General features: G+C 41.1%; 1 protein-coding gene across 5 annotated transcripts in view; it reads left to right on the forward strand.

Annotated features, from left to right (window-relative positions):
* The window catches only part of ADK (adenosine kinase), a 297485-nt gene that overhangs the window by 8052 nt on the left and 265593 nt on the right, over positions 1-23840 (forward strand). For 3 of the 5 annotated variants that reach the window (XM_030488972.1, XM_030488969.1, XM_030488966.1), the window contains exon 2: positions 8300-8374. In XM_030488972.1, the coding sequence (XP_030344832.1) occupies positions 8319-8374 (56 nt within the window). In that variant the 5' untranslated portion in view covers positions 8300-8318. Of the gene's footprint in view, positions 1-1341; positions 1772-8299; positions 8375-23840 lie in introns of those variants that run through there. The other 2 variants (XM_030488967.1, XM_030488970.1) reach the window with 1 other exon arrangement.

Below are 23840 nucleotides of genomic sequence, written 5' to 3' on the forward strand. Positions count from 1 at the left end.
GAGGATACAGCCATTATACATCCAAATATAGCATTTACATTTTATTAGAGTTCTAAATCCTCTGTTTGGATTTGGGGACCTATTGTACTGTGTGTTGCAACAGTAAGGGCATGGATGCATTTCCAACTCCAATTAGTTTGACTTTTCAAGACCCCTGACACGGATGAATAATGAGAATTTTGTAAGTGGTGAACAATTTTTGAGTGTCCAGTTTAGAGAAATTTGTCCTACACCAGGTATTGAACGTAACTATTCCCGTTATCTTCATGTGACGCTGTAGGTCCTTGAGCATCATGACCATCTCAAACTTTGGCATCATCTCTTCCGAGACACTAAAAAATCAGAAATAATTGAAAAATTTGGCTTTAGTTTTTCTGAGTACAATATTCCCATTTTGTAGGTGGAAAGGAAGGGAAATTGAGACTAGGAACCACATTTTTAGGAAGCTGTAAAGTTCAAATATTCAATTAGAGGCGACACAGCAGTACTTAACAGAACAACATGGGATTCACTTTTGGCAAAAACAACCTCTTCTGACATCAGTTTCATGAATCAGTGTTTCTGGTGCTGGTAAGTTATGAAAGTGTGTGCCAAATCTGCATGGGGTAGCAGCAACGTTGAGAGCCAAACGAAGAGCAAGGAAGAGTGAGAACAGGAACCTGGCTTTAGCAACGCTCTTCCTTTCTGATGAGGCAGTTCTGCTTGAACGTCGGGCGGACAAGCAGCAGGTTGGGCAATGAAGGGCTGCCCTTTTTTGCCCGCCGGTGGTGGCAAACAGGCTCACGTCTCATCTGTGAGGTCGGAAAGACAGAGTAATGTCCGGTAGCTGCGTACCACAGGTGGCTGCCAGGCGTTCCAGCAACCCGCGGATAAAATAGATGTCCCGCCTGGAGCTAAAGCGAGAGCTCGCCGTGCCCGCCAGCCCTGCGCCCCAGCACCCGGTTACGGTTACGCCGGGACGCGCGGTCTTCGCTGGCCGCGGGTGCCGGTGCCCGCTACGCAGAAGGTCACCTCCAGCGCCGTTAGGGTCCGCCCCAGCACACAGACGCGGAGCGCGGAGAGGCGTTCGTGTCCCGTGTGTGGAACCCGCGCGTCGGGGGAGGCCGAGCGGCCCCGCCGGGCCTGCGGGAAGACGGGCGGGGAGCAGCCCCGAGCCCCGTGACAGCTGTGGGACAGCGCTGCCAGGGGCTTCGCTGGCCATCTTTGATGCGGGCGGCGAGGCCGCGGCTCCGCACCTCTTCCCTAGCTCCATTAAACATTTAGTTTAATTAGCGCTGGCGCCCACAACTGCCATTTCGGGCTGGGGGAGGGAGGTGACAGGAGGAGGAGGTGTGTGGGAGGCGCGTGCTCTCTGCCCGCACCAAAGATGGCGGCCAGCGAGCCCGGGGCGCCGGGCGGCGCCGCTCGGTGCCGAGAGCTGCGGGGCCGGGGCCTGGGGCCGGGCGCCCCTTGCCCCGAGGCCGCCGCCGCCGCCTCGCGGGGCTCCTCGCGCCCCGGCCGGCGCGGAGGGCGCGCGCGGGCCCGCCCCCGCCGGGCCGCGCGGCCAATGGCGCGGCGCGCGGGCGGGGCGGGGCGGGGCGGTGGCGCGCGGGTGGGTCGGCCGAGCCGTGGCCGGCGGCTCAGTCGCTGCCGAGGCGGGCGGCGCGTGGGGCGGCGGGCGACAGCGGCCGCAGCTGCCGGCGAGGCGCCGCGCGGAGGGGCGACGCCGCTGCTGACCTGTGGGTGCTCCGCCGCGGGCGGCTGCGGGGCGGGGAGCCATGCCCACCGTCAGGTAAAGCAGAGCCCCGACGCGGCTCCCGCAGCCTAGCGCGGCGCCCCGCGGGAAGGGGCGCGGTGGGCGCTGCCGCGCTCGCGGGGTGGGGGCGCCCGGCGCGATGCTCCGCCGGAGCTCGGCTCTTCCCCCGCTTCTCCGCCCGCGTAACGAGGGTGCAGGGTAGCGCGCCCGCGCCGCGCGTCGGTTCTGCGGCTCCGCGCCCCCGGGGCGAGGCGGGGTTGCGGAGCCGATGCCCTCCCGTCCCCTCAGCCCGGCCGGCCGCCCGCGCGCGGAGCAGCGGGTCACCTGGTTTGTGGCGGGCAGGTGGGCGCGCCGCAGGCGATGCCGGCGCTCAGCGGAGCGGCCGCACGGCCCGGCCCGGGCGAGAGCCGGAGGGGAACGCGGGGCGGGAGCCGGGGCACGGCCCGGGGCTCGGGCGGCGGCGCTGCTCTGCGGTGGTGCCCCTGTCAAAGGTAGCGCCTTCCGCGGCGCGTCCCGCCGTGGGGTGGTGGGGATGGATGTCGTGGGACCCGGCAGCCGTGTCTGAACACTGAAGCATCGCTGTAGCGTGCCGTGACTGGAACCTGGTTTTAAATGAATCCCAAATAACGAGGAGCAGGGTAGTAAAGACAGGCCAGGCTCTTAACAGCCTGTTGAAACTGCGGTGGTGCCAGGTTATCAGTGATAACTGAAGAATGACAAACCCTTGGCTTCACATTCAGTGAGAGGAATTATGATGACCTGTTTTGCTTCCAAAAACTCTTCATCTTTAAGATGGGGTGGTATTGTGAACTAGTAACCTTCATCACGTAGTTATTTTGAGCAGTCCTTCAGTTGCTATGGAAGTACCTAAAATTATGGACTTCAAGTTCAATGGTCGTTCAAGGCGACTCTCCCACCTCGTCTCTCCACCCTCAAAACTCAATGTACCAGATTTCACACTGTTTCTGACTGAGGAGTGCAGACGGTAACTCTTCAAAATTGCATTAGTATTTGGCTGCTGGAGCTTTCAGAGTCAGCGCAGCTGCGAAAGGAGCTGGGTAGCGGTGGAACAGTTTTTTTCCCTGCAGCAGACTGGCTTACATAAGGCCAAGCTTTTAGGCTTGGCTTCTGAGTTGGAACCTGTGAATGTGTCACTCTAGAAGACTATGCAAGTTTCATAATGAATGAAATGTTAACTGAAGATACTCCTCTAAGTCAGTGTAAGGCTGTAACTCCTTAGTCAAATATTGCCTTAAGACGTAAGTACGGGAAGCATGTGAACAGTCCTGCAGGCGACTTGTATGTTTAAGGTCTGTATGCTAAAGTGATTTGCTGCTGAGTGATGCAGGGGAAGTTGTCTGGAGTTATGGAGTAACAGTTTGAAGATACTTTCAGTGTCAGGCAAGTTATGGTTAACGGTAAATGTCATCTTATTTATATTTATGTTGCAAAGATAAGCAGGATGAGAGAAAGATGTCTTTAGTTAAGAGCTTATAGCTATTCAAATGCTACAAATCTGGTGCTATTGCTGGTAACTACATGTATAAATGGTTTTTGGTAAATTCAAATCTTGTGTTATATGGGGTTTAACTATGTCTTTTCTGACGGAAAGAGATATATTGAGAACAGGCTTAGAATGTGCCTTGTTTGGCCTTACTTTTAAGGGCATAATTAAACCCTGCAGAAGTACTAACATTTTAGATATTACAAAATTATATCTTATATTTGTAAAGGTAAGACTAGGCAACAGCAGGCTGCCATGCAGTTGGGACACCCAAATGTCCCAATCGTGTTTTATTAAGGCCTTCTGACTGTAGAATGTCTTAGCATAAGAAGTTAATATTAAGTGTACGTTACAGCTGCATAACAGTGGAAGGCTGCTCCAGAGCAATAAAAAGTGGATTTTTCAACTTGGCTTCCTTTACTATTAGTTACAGTTATGTAGATGAGAAAATCTTTGCAGCAATTAACAAGAAAGAAACGAAATGTTTTTTAGAAATAATGGGACTTCTTTTTCTTTATTTTTTTTTTTTTTAAAGCAAGACATGCCAGTATCCAAAGGCTCAAAATACTCCTCTGTCTCCGTGCCAGTAACTAATAATATGCTTTCACTGATATTTTGATGTTGCTCTTCCACTGAAGTGCCCAGCAGCATGGGATGATAACAATATTGTGTGATAGTTAGATACAGCACTGCTAATGCTCAGCAGCCAACGTGAAACAGGACTGTTTTTAAAAATGCTTGCAATGGTTGGGCATTAGTAATGTATAACCATGATACTGGACATGGCTTTCCAGATCGTTCAGTTATGGTTAATTTGTTGACTTCTTCAAAATGATTGAAGGGTAACTCAGCACTGATGTGTGTGTGATAGTGGTGTTTGGTGTGGTTTGGCTTTTTTTGGCTGTTTGTGAAAAATCAGTCATCTTGGTGATCTCCAAACAGAATGCCACAATTAGCAGGTAAAGATTTATTTATATTTAATGAATTACATCGCTTGAACTAATAACAACTTACTGTTCATCTAGCCCTGAATTAAATGACAAATTCATGAAATATATTACTTGTTGTCAAGTTGAGAATGCAAATGCAGCATGCACCAGAGCTTTCTGTAAGTTACCTTTGTTGCTGTAGTTTTGCCTGCTATAGATGGATAGGGTATTTCTGTGTCCAAACAAGTTTAAGATTTGTATGAACATTTTATTCTTAGCTTGGAGTTTAAAAACTATATATACAGTTTTTATATATACATATGCGTGTGTGTGTGTGTGTGTGTGTGTGTGTATACTCACACATACATACTAACTGTGTATAGTCAATTAATGCCCTTGATTTGTGCAGGTGGAGATGTCAGTTGTTTCTTGAAGAGCTGACCCAAATACTCTTTTGCAATAGGTTAGTCGAGTTAAGCAACAACACCCTTCTCAGACGATTAGATATCAGTACTCCTGTGCAAGAGAAGGGACTGGAGGGAGTCAGTGAGGCCATGGAGTACATAAGTGTTTGTTCTGTGTCTGTTGCAGAACTGTATTTTCTAAATAACCTATGTATTGTGAAATCTCACATTTCAGGAAGCTGTTGCTGCTTCCTCACTGTGCTTTGCATCTAGTTGGCTGGAAATCATCCATGGTGTTTTAATCAGTGCAGGTGTCCAGTGTGACTGGACAGCAAAGGTTCAAGTATACTGCTGAAAGTGTTAAACTTGATGAGAATGTAACAGTTAATATCTCAGTTTCTTGCTCTGGAGACTTGTAAATTCAGCATTCTCCTGCATCCTAAATATTATGCTGAATGTTATGCTTTTATGATACATGGATTTATGGAATATATGTGATTTTTTTTTTTTTTTTAATAATTATTTTTACAGAGGAGCAAACTGTAGCCAAGTAACTGCTGTAACTCATGTTGTGCCACAAAAAAACTGCAAGAGTGTAACAGTGCAGATACTTTGCAGCCCCTCAAGAAAGGAAGGGTGGTTTGCACTGCGCTGAAATGTAGCCAGTGTTGGGTTAATCAGGTTGAACATGCTAAGGATTTACATAGCAAAGTCTTTCTCTTTAACAGTAGAAACACTGGACTTTCCAGAGTGTGATTCACAAAGCTCGTGTTAGAAAACGCTGATCACAGTGGTGATCTTAAATGTCTGCTTAAACTTGTTGCATTTTTAAAATATGTGACTAGGAAAGAGATTGTTTAGACTCTTCTCATTTTGCCCAGAAAGGTACTTTTGCCAAATGCAGTGTCAGTTAAGGAATGACACAACTACAGCCTCCAGTACAAATGGGATGTATGGATTTTTCTTCTTTTTGCCAATGTAACGTCAATACCTTTTTTTAAGCATGGAAGTTCTAGTACTTTGGGGCTTAGTTAATTCAAACACCTAGCTGTAACAACCGAAAATGTAGAAATACAAGTTAATTGAAAGCAGAAGGCTAGTTATTAGTGTTACCTTGTGTATTTAGGAATTTGCAAAAATAAGTTGGGTGAAGTTGTGTGCCTCTTGATAGAAATCAAGCAGTTGATGTACTCAAAGTTTTGTGTATTTGAAAAGCTGTCAAGTTCTGCTATCCTGCATTTGCTTGTGAGAAACAACTGTGCAAACTGTGCAAGTTTGGCCAGAAGTGTCAGGAGAATGTTTCTGAACATACATTTACTAGCCTAGTGATAGCTACCTTGGCTTTTAAAACTTGCCATCCCAGATGGCACCCTACTATGCAGCCTGTGGAATAATTTGGTCAGGTATGATTATAAGAAACTGTGGGAGAAGGAAGGCTTGGGGATGGAACAGGAGTTACTGTATGTGATGTAAGGAGCTGCCCGGAATAAATGGCAGTGGAAGTGGTAGTTCCTGCTGACATAAGAGGAGTTGTGAATGCATGTTGCTGGCTTGATAGAACTAATGGATGCTAAGCCAGTACAAGTTGCTCTGGTGCTGCTTCGGGTATATTGACCAGTATGTCCTGCAGCCGCAGCTTGCTAAATGCTTGGTGGTTTCTATTTTGCTTTTCCATTGAACAAGGTAACCTATTCATAGGTAGTGACCTCACCATGTCAGCTGTATTTCAGAGAGGTTTTGAAGTACACCTGCTGTTTGCTGGCATACCATACACTCAAGTGCTGATACTTGTCTCATATAGAAGTATCCGTCATATGGATTTTTTTTCTTTCTTAACTGTAGGTATAAAATTATGGATGTGTAGAATTTCACAGGATGTGAGAATCAGCTAAACATCAAGTACAGGAGCATGCAGTTTGGGACAAATCTGCATTAAGCACTTTTAGAATTCTGACTTGTTCATTCATTGTCCTGCAGTACTACTGATGCAATACTTAGTTTTTAAAATGGAGAGAATGTCCTGTTTTGGGGTTCCAACTGTGATACCTCTATCCTTACGTTGTCTTAACTGTCATCTGTCTCCCTCTTTTCTTCTAGCTAGATATAACTTATGGTTATGCGATTTAGAAGAATCAATATTCCTTTTCACACTGACAGAAGTATTTAGTGAATCTTACAGGTTTTCACTAAGCAGATGTTACATGTATCAGTTGGGAGTGAGCTGTATTTCTGGCTCTGTCTTCACAAAGTAGTGTCTCCCACATTTTACATACAGTGAAATGGGCTGTAAAAGCCCGTCTTTAAAGGTACAACAATGAAAAAGTAGGATACTTAAAGCATGGTTTGCTGTTTCTCAATATCAAGGTTATCAATCATATTTTCCACTTTTCTGGACTTCAGAATCTAGCATTTAATGGAAGCTAGTGTGGCATTCTAAAGAGGAAGTTTGACTGTGCACTTCTGGCAAGTAGCTTCAAATTTGACAAATATTTGTCAGCAAAGGGCTTTTCATAGCAGTTGAGAGGAAGTAAGTGAATGAGTTTCCAGCCTCTGGCACAATTCATGAGATTGTTCCGTATCATCCCCTTTCTGGTTGTTTTTTATTCTTTTACCTCTAAATCATCTCTCTCACTCTAAATGGGCCAGAACAATTGAAAACTCACTTTCTTTGAGATTCAGCTGACACTGTTATGCAGCTTTGGATAAACTGCAGGTAAACTTTGCATCCAGCTGCAGTGTTACAGTAGTAGTACTTGGGGGATGGAGAGACAGGGAGTATTCTTTCTCTGCAAATACTTGATAGAGACATAGTAAAGAGGGAGGTGGTCCTACTGAAGCTGCCTTCGGTGGCTAGAGAAGGGCCTTGCCTTGCCAGTTGGAGGCAGCAGGTGTTAGCTTAGCGAGGAATGTGATGGGTTTGGATGCAGTTTTAAGCAGCCTTCAAGAACAGCTGCATTCACTTCTACTTGACACTAGGCCACATATCTAATCCTTTGGTATTACTGCATTATCACCCAAGTGCATGCTATTCAGAAAAATGTAACACATGGTTTCTGAATGAATCTTATAAAAAAAAAAAAATTAAAAAAATAAAGCCAGTTCTTTCAGCTGCTTACTGTATCCCTGATGTCTTGTTTTTGTGTGACCAGAGTCATGGTAATGAATTTAAAATGGATTAAAAGAAGTACATACGTTCTTATCGGTAGATGGCCGTGCTGTTTAAGATGGCTGACAATGTAGAATCCGTAGTCTCTTAACAATGTAAGTCTGTTTTAAGTTAGTTATTGATCAGTAGCAGAGTAAACCCAGCAACTAAATCTGTTCAGTGGAAGTCTCATAATCTGGTCTGATGCTCCCCCTGTCTACAATTTGGTATTACAACCTGAATGTAATCCTTTAAAACTGCAGAACGTGGCATGCAGCTGGAATTCTCTATGTGAGTGAATGACAGCTTAACAGAGTATATACTTTTATATATTCTTGACTGCTTGCAGTCTGTATATTGGTCAAATAAGATCATTGTAGGATGATACTTCACTCAAAATTGACTCTCTGTCTATATGCATGGTCTTCGTGAGACTATAGTGCTGGGCAAAATGTGTATCTTTTTGTTCCTTAGCTGTATTCAAGAGAAACTTTTCTCTCTAATAAAAAAATGTCTTCAGCATTCTATACTAGAACAATAAACTAATACTAAGTTAACTTTAAATAATTTATTCTCTTGCAGTGAAAATGTCCTGTTCGGAATGGGAAATCCTCTGCTCGATATCTGTGCAGTTGTAGACAAGGACTTCCTTGACAAGTAAGTCTTGATTTTATTTATTTTCTTATTCTATTTTTTTCTTTTAGTATCAGTTTTGTTTCCAGAATGATGCCTATAAATAAATGGAGGACTCCCTGCTTGTGTAATGCAAAGTTTGTGCTCATCTTTGTGGGATTCTGGCCTAACGCTGAAAGAAGCCAACATTGTGTCAGTCCTGTGATTGTTCTAGCTATATGAAGCTGTGGTAGTGGTGTCAGTGAAAAACTTGAGTGTTTGCATGGTTTTCTGGTATTTATTGTTTTCTATCAATTATTTATTCTAAAAATAGAATTCATGCTATCTTTCCTAGCTTTTAATTGGAAGCAATCATCAATGTCAGTAAGATGTATATGGCACTTGTATGAGTATTTGTGTGCTACTTTTGATGTACTATTACAGTGCTCTTTCTTCAGTGGTGACTTCGGGGGCAATAAGCTGTTTCTGTAACACACCAAGAAAAGTTGAGCAAATATACCTTCTTTCTTTTTTTGTTTTTTTAATATTCCAATTTATCAGTGAAGTACAGGACCGCTTCTTAGCATGTGGTCTGTTATCTTGCTTAAGCCTAGTTGTTATGCCACCATATTGCTGAATAACCATATTGCTGAATTGCTGTTTGTATATTGCTGTTGGTATTAAACTTACTCATTCTCTGATCAGCAGAGAGATGTGCCTTTTCAAGAGGTGGAAAATACAGCTGCTCTTTTAAATCCTTCTGCATGAGCTCACTTTCTTCCAGTTGTTTGTTTCTCTTGTTTGCAAGTGATCAGCAAGTTGATTTCATCTTTCAGAGTGCTCAAAAGTCTTTGTTTAATTTTTAAAGTGTTAGTATTTTTTTTTCCTCTAGTCATTTTTTTAGTTATTAATGGGAATACTGAATCAAGTATAAATTTCACATCATCAAATAAAGAAGAGGTGCAGGGTTTTCGTTTGTGAATGTGTGATGTCAGCCTCAAATCTTCTGTTCTGAAGCTTTCAATAATAGCACTAATTGCAATGGTTTTTTTTTATCACTCAAATTTTATCTAAAGGTGTGTTTAAGTGAGAACCTGAATATTGTAAGCTGAAGGCAAAAGGCAAGAATGCAATGGAGTGTATCAATCTCAAAAACATCTGGAACTTTGAACACTTAAGACATAGACTCAATTTCTGGAAAAGTAAATTATTCTGATGTAATTATTCACCTTACATTTCTACTGTAAGGCAAATAATTTCTACTGAAATAACTTGAAAACCAGTCTATGAACATAAGTAATGCCCCTGCCTGCAACCCAGCAATACTCCTCCAACTAATCCTTATACACTGCTGTCATAAAAGAGGTGGTGGGATCTATATTGCAGCAGTGAAAATCTTGCAAGAGAACATTGTGCTTTTCACTGGACCTGATGTGCTCTGCAGAATTCAATTTAAAAATTAGAAGTCTTATGTACTGAAATCTGAGGCCTGTCAGACAAGTTAAATTTTCTCCTTTTGATTTGCATGAACTCCATAACCTAACAGTATTTATTTTTGTTTAATTTTTCTAGGAGATAGATAGTTGCTCAAAGAGCAGCTTTTTATGGGTGGGAGGAGAAAGAATAGAAAAAGGGTTGATGCTTTGTGGGTGAATTGCTACCTATAGCTATGTTAATCTGTGAAAGTAACTTTGCTAACAGGTATTCATGAACGCTTTTGGTGTTCTCAGTTCTACCTGTGGCATTTAACAGGAATGATTCCTTTACCTACTGCGTCTGTAACAGGCATTTGAGAATAACTTAATCTACATTGTGTATATTAAACTCTAATAAAGTGGGCAAAGACATTCTGATGAACATGGCAATGACATTTTAAGAGTGCAGAGAAACTCGATATTGCTGACTCCTGTAAATACTCCAGTGTCCTGCTGTTAAAAGTTAGGAGATAGCATGTATTTCATTGCTCCCCTTAGAGTGCTCTCTTTTGCAAATACTTAGTTTTTGACGTTTACCTAACCATAGTTAATTTTTAGGCTGTAGAGAATGGTCATTACTTGTCATCTCAAGTGCACATCCAGTGTTTGGGAAGCATGTTTTCACAGAATGGACAAATCTTCTCTTGCTGTTGTCCAACATGTGGGTCTATGACTGCATGAATCGAGGAGGTGGAGAGAATCATTATTGACAAATCCATGTTGACAGGATTATTATGCTAGTCTTGGAACTTCTAAATATGTGAAAACCTTGTATCTTCCCGTATTAGCCAGTGGGAAGGCAAGAAAAATATTTGTGATTGCCAGTACCTGTATAAGTGTGTGAATATCTTTCAGCCTGTGCTCTTAAAAAGGAGTGGAGATACAGGGGGAATTATGATATATGTCTATTTATGATATCAAGGTTAAGGATCTTGTAGCTTTATTTTGCTGTATTTTCTGGGCCTTTGACCAGAGCCATGATCTCATAACGTGAGGTATGTTTACTAATCTGGGTGCCAGATTCAATTATATTTGTCATCTCCAGACTGATTATTTGATCAACATTGTTGTCCAGGGTTACAAGTTGCTATTTTATTACTCACAACCAGCTGTCAAAGCAGCAAGTTTTTTCCTCCTTGCGTGGTTTGGTTTTTCTTTCCATTTCCCACCACCACCCCCCAGATCAGGATCTGTGGCAATCTTTGCACAATATCATTAAAGGTGCTTAATAAAGATCTGTTGGTTTTGATAGTTTTCATGTCCTGTATCATCTGCTCCTTAGTTCTCTTCTCTGCCTTCTCTGTGACGCTGTTGTAAATGCAGACTATCTTTACACCAAGAAATGGGTTATTCTTTTTACTCTCCACTGGAAAAACAGGTTTGAAGAAATGGAAGAGGAGGAATCCATGGGGTCTTCAAAGTGTGTTTGTGTTTTGGAGTGATGGTGATGATTAATGTATGAAAAGTGATATCATAGAATACCAGGTTGGAAGGAACCTCAAGGATCATCTAGTCCAACCTTCCTTGGCAAAAAGCACAGTCTAGACAAGATGGCCCGACATCTGTCCAGCTGAATGTTAAAAGTATCCAACATTGGGGAATCCACCACTTCCCTGGGGAGATTATTCCAATAGCTGATTGTTCTCATTGTGAAAATTTTCATTTTGTGTCCAGTCAGAATCTCATCAGGAGTAACTTGTGCCCATCACCCTTCATCTTTTCCATGTGGCTCGTAAAAGGGAGCCTCTGTTTTCTTTGTAGCCACCCTTTAAATACTGGAACATGGTGGTAAAGTCTCCTCTGAGCCTTCTTTTCTCAAGGCTGAACAGACCCAGTTGTCTCAGCCTTTTCTCATATGGCAGTTTCCCAGTCCTTTGATCATCTTTGTGGCCCTTCTCTGGACCCTCTCCAGCCTGTCATGTTGTTTTTGTATAGTGGGGACCAAAACTGAACACAGTATTCCAGTGTGGCCTGACCAGCCGTGGGTGGGATAATTACTTCTTTATCTCTGCTGGTGATGCCCTTGTTGATGTAACCCAGCATCCTGTTGGCTTTCTTTGCCGCAGCTGCACACTGTTCACTCATCTTGAGCTTGCTGCCCACCAGGACTCCCAAGTCTCTTTCCACAGAGCTGCTCCCGAGCCAAGTAGATCCCAGCCTGTGCTGCAGTCTTGGATTGTGTTTGCCCAGGTGCAAGACCTTGCACGTGTCCTTGTTGAACTTTATAAGGTTCTTATTAGTCTGTTCAATCAGCCTATCCAGGTTTTCCTGCAGGGTGGCTCTGCCTTCCAAAGTGTCCACTTCCCCACTCAGTTTGATATCATTGGCAAACTTTATTAGGGTACGTTTGATCCCATCATTGAGATCAGTTATGAAGACATAGTACAGCATTGGGCCCAGTACTGATTCCTTGAGGATCCCACCAGTGACAGGTTGCCAGTTGGAAAAGGAGCTATCTGCCACCACTCTCTGGGTGTGTCCAGACAGCTAGTTGCCACTCACCACACAAACCACTTATCTAGACTGTAACACATCATTTTGTCTAGGAGGAGGCAGTGGGAAACCGTATTGAAAGCCTTGGTAGACAATGTCCACTGCTCGCCCCACATCAGCCAAGCAGGTTACTTTGTTGTAGAAAGTTAGTCAAGCATGGTTTGCCCCGGTGAATCCCTGCTGGCTTTTCCCAGTCATGTGTTTCATTTGACTTTTGATAGCTCCCGGGAGGATTTGTTCCATAACTTTCCCAGGAACTGAAGGATCTATTATTTCCTGGATCCTGCTTTGAGCCCTTCTTGTAGATGGGAGATTGTATTTGCCTTCCTCCAGTCTTCTGGAGGAAGATGACTTCTCAAAGATTATGGAGAGTGGCTTTGCAACAATGTCAGCCAGCTCTCTTTAACACTCTTGGATGGATGTCATTGGAGCCCATTGATGTGCAGGGGTCAAGCTCCTGTAATACCTCACATACCAAGTCTTCCTTCATTGATGGTGGGTCTGTGTTTGCATGAACCTGGATTTTTGTTCCCAGGACCTGGAGCCCATCAGTGCTGGTAAAGACAGAGGTGAAGGAAGTGTTGAAAATCTGTGCTTTTTCAGTGTTGTTGGTGACTCAACAGTGGTGACATCTTTTCCCGTTTAACAGCGGCCAGTGTTTTCCTTCTGTTTCTGCTTGTTTTTTATGTACCTGAAGAACCTTTTCTTCTAATTTTTGACATCTCTGGCCAAATCATCACACTTAAGGAAGAAGTCATATCATTTTGATCTGTAATTTCACAGGCATGGATGTGGATCTCCTTCAGTGTGCTACCAACTTGTCTGCAGCATTGTAAGTGGTTTCATTACTGGAGATTCCAAGATGCTTGGTCATTCTGATCTTAAGGTCCTTTGCAACCCTAACTATTCCATGATTCTATGATTCTCTACCTTTCCGCACCGCAGAGTACTATTGGAGGGTGATGGATTAGTTAAGCACAAACTTGACATCTGTTAAATTAAACTTTCTGTTTTGAGACTGTTCTAGTACTTGCTGTGATGGAAGTGCAGATGTACATATTTGATATTTTTTCCACTCTCGTGGGAATTTAGATTATAAATTAGGAAAAGGTTAGAGAAGCAGCTGAAATAAAAAAACATCTGCTTACTCACATGAAATTTAGGTTGTTCTGTATAGCAGTGGCTTTAACCATTCCACCATGTGTTGTTCTCAACACTTTCAGTTTGTTGCCTTTGCTTGTATCTTAACAGAAGTCTTTGTAATTTTCTATAGCAAAAAAAGAAAACAAAAAACCAAAACAAACAAAAAAAAAAAAATCAAAACACTCTTCATGCAGTTAACTCTCATGAAGTGGCCAAGAGTCTAAGAGCTTTTACACAATCAAAAGTGATTCTTTATTCATCACCCTCAGGTTTCAACGCAGCCTTAAGGCCTCAATGCAAAATAAGCCCTTCCACAAAACACATGCTGGCTTGAGCTTGAAGACTGGGCAAGACAAGTGGTGGTTCTGTACTAGGAGGTTGCAGGATCAAAGAATGCACAAGCTGCAGATACAGACTTTGCTGCCAGATTTAAGCGGAGGACGACCCCCCTCCCTTGCCCCCCCCCAATCTTATAGTTTTTTCAGTTTCACTAATGTGTTTAGTTTGACTCTGCTGTGCTCCGTCAACCCTCTGGGACAGGTTAATGGGGTTTTGTATTGCTTTGAGTTGGGGATTGTGTTATCTGTCTGTACAGTGCTGAGTGTATGGAAAGTACCTAGTAACACCTTTAAAACTTGTCTCTGAAAATTTACTCCTGTTTTTCTTTTTAGGAGATAGCTTGCTATATGATGTTCCACTGTTTCAGTAGTCCTTGTGAAAGATTGCTACTAAAAGTATCTGTTTGCATTGGCTCATTTGGCAGAAAGCTGAACAGCTGAGGGTTTTATTATTACCTTGTGTTTTTGAGTTATATCTGTAGAATTCAATTTAGCTTATCTCAGGGTCTGAACATAGAACATTGTTGAAATTGTTGAGCCAAATTGCATCATCTGACTGCTGGTAAATTATAAAATCTTCAGCATTTGCTTGCAAAAACTTAAAGTAATGATTGTTGTCTTTAAAAGGTCCTCTGAGTACTAATATGCCTATAAATTTGGTAGCATTTCTGACAATGTAATTAGAGCTTTCTACAAGCCTGATTATTTCTCGTAGTGCTTTAAGTTAAAAGTGTAGTTTAAATGAGTGAAAGATTTTAGTCAAGCTCCATTTAGAAAAGGCTATTTGAAAAATTTATCTGTACAATGACAGAGTTTTGCGTGAGGAGCTGTGATGTTTTCAGGGTATACTGAGCTTGAACAATGATTATAGATTATTTACCTGTAAAACGGGATATAAGCAACCAGCAGGTTGAGAGAGGTGATTCTCCCCCATTACTCTGCTCTTGTGAGACCCCCACCTAGAATATTGCATCCAGCTCTCGTGTCTCCAACATAAGAAGGACATGGAGCTGTTGGAGTAAGGTCCAGAGGAGGGCCATGAAGATGATAAGGGTGCCAGAGCACTTCCCGTACAAAGGTAGGCTAAGAAAATTCAGGCTGTTCAGCCTGGAGAAGAGAAGGCTGCATGGAGATCTTAGAGCAGCCTTCCAATATCTGAAGGGGGCCTACAAGAAATCTGGAGAGGGACTTTACAAGGGTATATAGGGATAGGATCAGGGGTAATGGCTCTAAACTGAAAGAGGGTAGATTTAGATGAAGCATTAGGAAGAAGTTTTTGACTGGGAGGGTGGTGAGACGCTGGAGCAGGTTGCCCAGAGAAGTTGTGGCTGCCCCATCCCTGGCAGTGTTCAAGGGCAGGTTGGACGGGGCCTTGAGCAATCTGGTCTAGTGAGAGGTGTCCCTGCCCATGGCAGGGAGTTTGGGACTAGGTGATCTTTAAGGTCCCTTCCAACCCAAACCATTCTGTGATTCTATGTTAATGAATAGGAAATACTCGATTCCTTGTTCTCCTCTTTATTGTGTGTTTTCACTTTCTTAAATGCTTGCCTAGTAATAAACTGCAAATAATAACTTTTTATTTTTCCATTTTTTCTGAAAACTTTTTAATTTAATACATGTCATTAGAACATGTCTAATTCTTGGATTGTTTTCTTTAGAAAAACCTTGTAACACATGGCAGACTGATGCACACACACTGTTTATCTGTATTTTCCCTTCACTCCCAAATAAAATTTGTTTAACAAAACTTTGGGAGCTGTTTTACAAGGCAAATGATGAAATTCTGGGTTCCATTTGCCTCCTCAGTGCAAACAAGGAACTTTAAGTGAAAAAGCTCTATGAAACTAGGCAATAATATTAAAAGTCCCTTGTTGAAGATCAATCTTGTTGATCATCAGTCTTTGATGGAATAAGCTGGGTTTCTCAGCAGAGAACTGGAGTCGATCTAGAACTAGATGGTAAAACTTTTTCTTTGAATGTGGTACTTGCTGTTTGTACCAAAGAAGTTTTCATCTTAGAGTTTCCTGATTGCACAATTACAAGATGGATTTTTATTTAGGATACAGTAGGTAAAAATTGTGGTTTATGTTGTGGGTATGGTTGCTGGCATTCTTAATTACAGGGTAATAAGATGCAATTTTTATGTTGTTTTCCATTCCCATCCTGCTTTTCCAAACCAAGATTTTCAACAGCGTAGGAAAGGCTAGAGTTGTTTTTTCTGGTTACTGTAGTAATACATTGAAACAGTTTGATCACTTGTGAATTGAAGAATAGAAAAGTCCAGTCAAAAATTAATGATTTATCAGATTTTCAGGTTTTTTTTTTTTACTGTAGATGAAATTGACTTGTCATCTCTTAGGGGAGGATGGCTTTTTAATGAGAGTGTTTTTGAAGTGGTTGGAATACATACAGCTTTTGAACAACTGAAGTTTTTTAAAAATTAGATATTTAAGTAAATTATAGTGCTCATTACTAGATTTATTTTGCTTCATTTGGGCCTGCCAATTTTGCAATCTCAATAACTTTTCTTTCCAAGTTACATGTATCAAGATGAGAGGGATTTTGTCCTTTTGAAATTCAATTCTAATTTTTAACATTTCTTTTTAGTGACTTGCTATTCCTGAACATCGTGTGAATACCACATCAGTGTTACTGTTAACTGTAGCCTAAGTTATGAAGTGCTTATGCTGCTGTTCATCCCTGATACTGTGCCTGTGCTCTGTGTCACATAACCATGCCCAGGCCTGCTCTGCGCTTTGCCTTTTCTTGTCCTGTTTCTTTCTGTGGTGTTGGACCTGTAGTCTCTGTTGTAGCCACAGGGAGAGGGTGGAGGCAGCCTGTCTTCCTCTTAATTACTGGTGTTCTTGTTTTTCCCTTAGTCAAGGGCTGGAGAAGGGTAAACCAGCTGTTTGAGTGCTATTTTACTTTATTTTTGCCTGGGCAGAATCATCGACGCTCCCAAGTTACTGGAGACCAAGTCACTGTTGTAGACTTTAGGATGTCATGAAGCCTGCAGTTCCCTAATAGATTCAGATTAAATGCAGAGCTGGGGACAAAGATCTTTCATTTCACAAACCCTTGATTCTTTAATGGGGTAATAGAATATTTCAGTCAAAGTGTTGTGTGTTCTTTTTGTAATTATTAGCATGAGACTCAGTTGTGAGTTCATCAGTCATTGGTGTAGGTGTTTGTGCTGCGTGTCCTGCTGTGCCATTAGATTCTTAGTTTGAACCTGTGCCAAGTCCTATAAATCAATGGTATATCTTTTAGGACAGCTCAAATATAGTACTCAGAAAAGTTCTGTGGTTTTACAAGCTGAATGAATTATTTTTAACATACAAATCATCTTCATTTTTTAGTTCTACTTTAAACTGGTGGTTCTCTGTTTGTCTTATCACATGAAGACTAGGGAGCTTTTAATTTCTAATATTTATATTTCTCAAGCCTTCCAGTGGAAGAGGCAAAGTGTTCCAGAATATCATGTATCTCTTAGGAACTTTTTTTTGTAGAGTTGCTGTGTGGAAAAGAGGTCAGAGACCTTCCCTCAGATCTGATTGCTGTAACTTCATTTTTGCGAGACTGTGTTCCAGGGTATTTCATTCAAGTTATTTTGGTTTTGAATTGTGCTTGTGATGTTACGTACAGCAGTACTAAACACAACTAAACAGAACACATCTGTTAGCTGGTCTACATTAGGTAAAGTGTTTGGATGTGTATCTTGATTAGATATGGTTTCAATTTCAATGTCTGTAGTATTTCTAATTTAGATTTCAATTCCACAAGCTCAGAGTTGTTGGAAATCACCTTTCAGAGGCTTGTGGGCTGGGAATTAGCTATGTCCTTTACTTCAAGGGGAAAAAAAAAGTTAATCTTGCCACCTTTGCAATAGTTAGCCTGTGCAAAATCCCTTCCTTCTTTCCTTAGCATCTTTTGTGCTAGCATGTATGAGCTAAGACAAACTGTAGAGTTTTATCAACAGATTCTGCCATTCAAATACTATATTAAGATTAGCAAGTTGCCTTAGTAATTGCTAGCTTTTTATTGTTTTGAAAGCACCAACTACAAATGCCTGCTTTTTAGCCAAAAACATCTGAGGGGTAGCTGACTTGTTTTCAAAGTAGGACATTTCAAATTTTATATGTAAATTGGAGTACAAACTTAATAAAAGAAGCCTGGCAACTTTACACAATAGGAGTATACTAAATTTAAAGTTTATGCTGACTCACAAAATTAGAACTGCTTGAAACACCTTTTTCTAGAATCAGCCCTGGGACAAGACTGTTACTCAGCCAAAGCGGGAAGCTCTTCTGAGCTTCCAGTAACTGGCAGGAACTGTCCAAATACCTCAGTCCCTTTTTCCTCTTCCAGATCCGTGGGTGTCTGGGCTTGATGTTGTAGCTACCACTGCGGGCGAAGGGTTAAGATGCAAAGCAGTGGCTATGGCTGGAGGCAAAAGGGAGAAACAGTTCTTCCCAGAATCAGTAATTGCATTCTCGGTATGTCTGATCCTCTAGTGGTAGCAAAGCAAGGAGTTTATCTCTCAGGAGCTCTTCCCTGAATCTCCATCTTGGTATTACACCTGCATTTGTTAGCACGAAGTTAAAATTTTCAGTGCAGTGAATAGACCTGCTCTGCCGTTTTCCTTATGCTGCTTTTTTCCAATAGAGGTAATGCATTTAGCGGTTTGGATAAGTTCTTTCAGCATGGTTGGAATGTCACAGTAGCTGCAACACTTGTCTGTAGCTTGCTATTTCCTCTAGTCAGTATTAAAAATTGTTTTTAGAGAAGGCAAATTAAGGCACATGGATTTCCTGACAATTCTCTATCTAAGTTTCTGTAAACTGAACTGTCCTGTAAGAAGTGCTCAGGTGCAGAGACAGATGATTGAAGAGATCTGACTTTTAGGCAGCAGGAGGACTCATTTAGGCTGCAGTAATAGTATGGAATTGATACTTTCTGTTGCAAACAGAATGACATCCAGGAAAATTAGATACATCTTAAGCTATATTTTTAAAAATAAGAAAACATTTAGCTGATATGTAAGACTTGGTGTTGGTTTCCTTATGATTTCTAAATACAATGCATTTTGCGTTAAATATGATACAGCAGTCTTTTTCTCTGTGTCCCTATGATTGATGAAAAGGTCAATTCTTAGCATTTTTAAGACAAAGTATTTAACATCAGTAAAGGTTCAATACAGCCTCAGCACTTACAGTATCCTCATTTTGGAGGACTTTATTGCTTGAAAGTAGTATTGTGGTCTGATTTTGTGGTTTATGAGTTCTTCACTGGAGAATAATTGTCTTTTGCTGTGTCTTAATTGATTTTTATTGATGTAGCATTTCTTTCTTTGTACCAGAGACATTAAAATAATTGTATTTTAGAAATTCAATTTTCATTTTTTAGAGACAGAACAGAACTAATATGGGGACAGAGTTGTAATTCAGTTATGAAATATATTGTGTGTTGATGGAGCCCAGCACTCTTGTTCTGTGTTTGCAACAGTGTAATGTTACTGTCTTTATTAGTTTCTTCAAAGTATTAACATGTGTTTTATTGTAGAAGTAGAGCCTATTGAACTTCATCATAGAATCATAGAACGGTTTGGGTTGGAAAGGACCTTAAGATCATCTAGTTCCAACCCCCCTGCCATGGGCAGGGGCACCTCACACTAGACCATGTCACCCAAGGCTCTGTCCAACCTGGCCTTGAACACCGCCAGGGATGGAGCGTTTACCACTTCTCTGGGCAACCTGTTCCAGTGCCTCACCACCCTCACAGTAAAGAACGTGTTCCTTATATCTCACCTGAACTTCCCCGTTTAAGTTTAAACCCATTATCCCTTGTCCTATCACTACAGTTCCTGATGAAGAGCCCCTCTCCAGTGTCCTTCTAGGTCCCCTTCAGATACTGGAAGGCTGCTCTGAGGTCTCCACGCAGCCTTTTCTTCTCCAGGCTGAACAGCCCCAACTTTCTCAGCCTGTCTTCCGACGGGAGGTGCTCCAGCTGCCTTATCATCCTCGTGGCCCTCCTCTGGACTTGCACCAACAGCTCCATGTCCTTTTTATGTTGAGGACACCAGAACTGTGCACAATACTCCAAGTGAGGTCTCACGAGAGCAGAGTAGAGGGGCAGGATCACCTCCTTCGACCTGCTGGTCACGCCTCTTTCGATGTACCCCAGGGTACAGTTGGCTTTCTGGGCTGCAAGTGCACACTGAAGCTGGCTCATGTTCAGTTTCTTGTCAACCAACACCCCCAAGTCCTCCACAGGGCTGCTCTGAACAACTTCCCTCAGGACCTGTGGTTGAATTTTATCAGGTCCCATCTTGACACCTGAAGCACATTGCTTTACATGTCTGCCTTCTCTTTAGAAGAGGAGACGAGGGATTTATTTTCAAGCGTACAGAAGCTCGACTGAGCTGGCAATAATATTCACCTATGGCATACAGAGAACATTTATTCAGAAGAAATTAATAAACTAACCTGTAGATACAGGCAGGAGAATCTCAGGGTCATGTCCACAACTCTGCTACTTTGCCTTTGCCGAATGGTACTTTGTTACAATTTCCTTCTCAAAGCAGAGCTCCTTGTCCAGCAGTGAGGTATTTGGGGATTTTCAGTACTAGTGCTGACAGGTCTGTTGCAGAACAATAAATTTTAAAGTGATAATAGCAAGTAAACGTGGCTAACTAGGAAGAGAACAGGAACCCTGTGGTTTGTTACTGTTCAGATTATGTACCCTTTTTTTCTTTTTTTTTTTTTTTTTTTTTTTTTTTTTTTAGCTTTTATGTAAATGGAACTTTAAGGCAAGATTGTTAAAGCTTGTTTGTGTTTGTAATCAAAATGAATTCAACTACAAACCAAGGTTTATTTATGGTTAAAGAAAATTGGTATGTAAAGGTGAGGTTATGACTTTAGAGCAGAAACAATGCAAGATGACTGGTATGACTAAAGAAACTGTTTAAATATTGAAGGCTCAAAGGAATAATATGAAAATAATAGCTGAAAGAGCTCAATCTATAAGCATAACTGCCTGTAGTTCTGCACAAGTTGAATTACTGTTTTATTCCGTGATGGAGTTGCTAAAGGTTGGTAAAGGGTATTTCTACCAGTGTAATGCATATAAATTCAGAGTACTTTTTTTTTAAATAAAAGTACAGTGTGTGTACAGCTTTTAAGAAGGCATTTGCAGTCACTTCAAAAATTATTACTGAAAAAACCCAACATTTCAGCTCTATATTGGAAGTGTTTACATGTCTTAAATTTTTAGCTCACTAGTTTATAGGTAAGAAAACTGTTTTGACAGGACCACAACTATATGCTGAAGTCCCAAGTGATAGGGCTGACCCTATTAAATGATCATAGTTTTCTGCAGTCTGGTGATTAATAGGCTTTGAACTTTCCTGGCTTCCTTAATCCCTTTTAATCATTTAAACCTATTATTGTTTTGACTCCAATTTCAAAAGCCCTTTAAATCTACCTTACAATATTAATAGCTGATTAAAGTCCTGATTTCCAACCATATTATCAGTGGGGAGTCTATCTTATTACGCTGAATAATTTAGAAGCAACTATTTAGGAAAATGCTGATCAAGGGGAAATGAATAAACAAACAAAAACCCCAACCAAAAAAACCCCAAACCAAACAGCAACTAACAAAGTATAAATGCCAGAAAAACTATACCTAGTAACATTTGTGTATGAATGAATGATCATATCTACGCAAGAAATTGTGGAAACAAAATGCTTCTAATTATGCCATCGATAACTGTATTTCTTTTTTCTTTTAGGTGTCATGGGCATAATTTTAAGTTAATTTTGTGTTGAAATTTAAATCCATCTTCCATAATAAGTATTGCAGTAAAAAGACCCCAACTTCCTGCTAATATTTTTGAGGTTTTTTTGATACAAAAAGAGGTTTGTACACAATGTGATGCAGTCTGGTAAGACTCCAGTCATAATAGTACACAGGAAATGAGTATTAATAAATGTGTAAAAAAAACCCACAAGAAATTCCTCAATAGCTTCTTCAAGATGGTCCTTCATTCTCTCAGCCCTGACATTCTATTCCAGTAGCAGTGTTTAATGTTTGGGTTTTGTTTTTTTTTAATAAATGAAATGGACAAGGTCTGTGGTTTGAGTTGCGCTTAAACTTTCCCTTAATCCCAGATACTTTTGTTTCCTTAGGCAGCCTAATTCTCTGCCAGGACAATGCTGCATGCTCTTTCCCTAACCAGACTTGATTCTTTGTCATTGATAACTGTGAAGTAATTTATTTTAAACAGTCTTCAGATAGAAGTATCTTAACTTTCCGTTGTTATTTTTTCATGTCTCTTTCCCTTTACCACTCGTGTGTGCTTTACTCCTACCTACCTTTCTTCTTCCCAAAGTAAACATTTTGACTGCATGTTTTTCTGTTTAAAAATGGAAGGGGACAAAATAATTAGTGAGGCTGACAGCTCACTCTGTTGCGTTTTTTTTTTTGTTTATTTATTTTTGGTTGGTTGGTTTGCTCTTTCCTGTTTCTATATTAAAGTAGTTCATTGATGTCTTCAATGTTTGGCACAAATCAGAGGCTAAGGTTGAGTTAGTTGCAGATTATGACACCTGGTTTCCCTCCTCTCCAAGTTACTATTCTGTGGGATGCCTTTACTCTTGCACGTTTTAATTCTTTTTATTTACCTTCTCGGCTCTGCATCTATCTGTATTTTGAAGTTACTGTGTTTGAATGGGTTCATTTTATTTTTTGCTAGAATGTTTTGTTTCACGTACCCTTTCCAGTCTGCTGTTATCTATGGATTTCATCAGTAGCTACTGTACTTAACTCTAAGTCTATCATAAACATGTGGCATAGATAGCGTTTGGTCTTGTGCTGGTCCATGTTGAGGTTTATCAGAGAGATGCATTCTCTCACAGCTCTAATATTTTCCTAGAGGTGTCTGAAAAGTCTTTCAGGCAGTTTTCTCTTTTGTTGGTATAAGTGGGCTATTACAAAACTCATATTTTTCTGGAATCAGGCTTTTTTGGGGACTGTATTGTATTCATTGTATGTATTACCATCATACAATCCCTCTTAAATCTTTCAGTTTTTCAGGGAAGAGATTCTGGACTTACATCTGGTATTTTGCAACAAAGCAGTAAAACTAATTCATACAAGGTGACCCTAGAGTAACAATGCATGATAATCAGCTGTCATTAAACACAGAAATTAATGGAAAAGGGCTCCCTGTTTTGCTGTCAATTTAAGACCAAGAAAGAATGTGAAAAGGTAGGGAGGAATCAGCTGCCCTGTTATGGAGTGGGAGAGGGGCTAAAAAGGAGAGAAATTTTGAAGGAATGGGGAGTGCGGTGCCTTTCAGATGGTGAAACTGGGAGACTATAGCAAAGCAACAGAGGAATTTATGGAAAAAATGAAAAAGCAGATGTATTATGTATTAAGCTGGTGGAATAAAAACAGCCCAAGTCAGGCAAGAGACTGAGACTTTCAGGATATGAATCAAAGCCCTTGACTGTTTTTGTGGTTTGTTGTTTTTGTTTGGGTTTTGGTTTTTGGTTTTGGTGGTTTTGGTTTTTTTTTTTTTTTTGAATGGGGAAAGGAAATGTATTAAAACAAACATTTGGACTAGGGTGTGTGTATGTGCCAGTTACACAGAACTTTAATTTTGGTTTAGCTGGTCACATCTGGTCTGATGAATTTGGCTGCTGAATTTATACATAAGGTATGATCTGGGTTGAGTTTTTTATTTGCAACTTGATTTAGAAAATGCACAGCTCCTAAAATCTGGCATAGTAAGCTTAAAGTAATGATCCAAACAAATAGAAGTCATGGTACTTACACGCAATATTTGTGTGCATGGAAAAGATTACTAGGCTAATCAGAAGAGTAAGGCTACATTAGACTTCAGTAGAATTTCTAAGCAACTGTAGTCTTGTCAAAAATGCAGAAATACTGCCTTGCATTAGGTAGTATTTTACTATTGTAGGAAAAGCAGTTCATTTATGCCCTTTTGATCGCTGTAAGGATCAAGTTATAAGAAATGGAATTGGCAGTTATGGTAGC

This window comes from Strigops habroptila, chromosome 5 (assembly GCF_004027225.2).
Source record: "Strigops habroptila isolate Jane chromosome 5, bStrHab1.2.pri, whole genome shotgun sequence".
Taxonomy (NCBI): Eukaryota; Metazoa; Chordata; class Aves; order Psittaciformes; family Psittacidae; genus Strigops; species Strigops habroptila.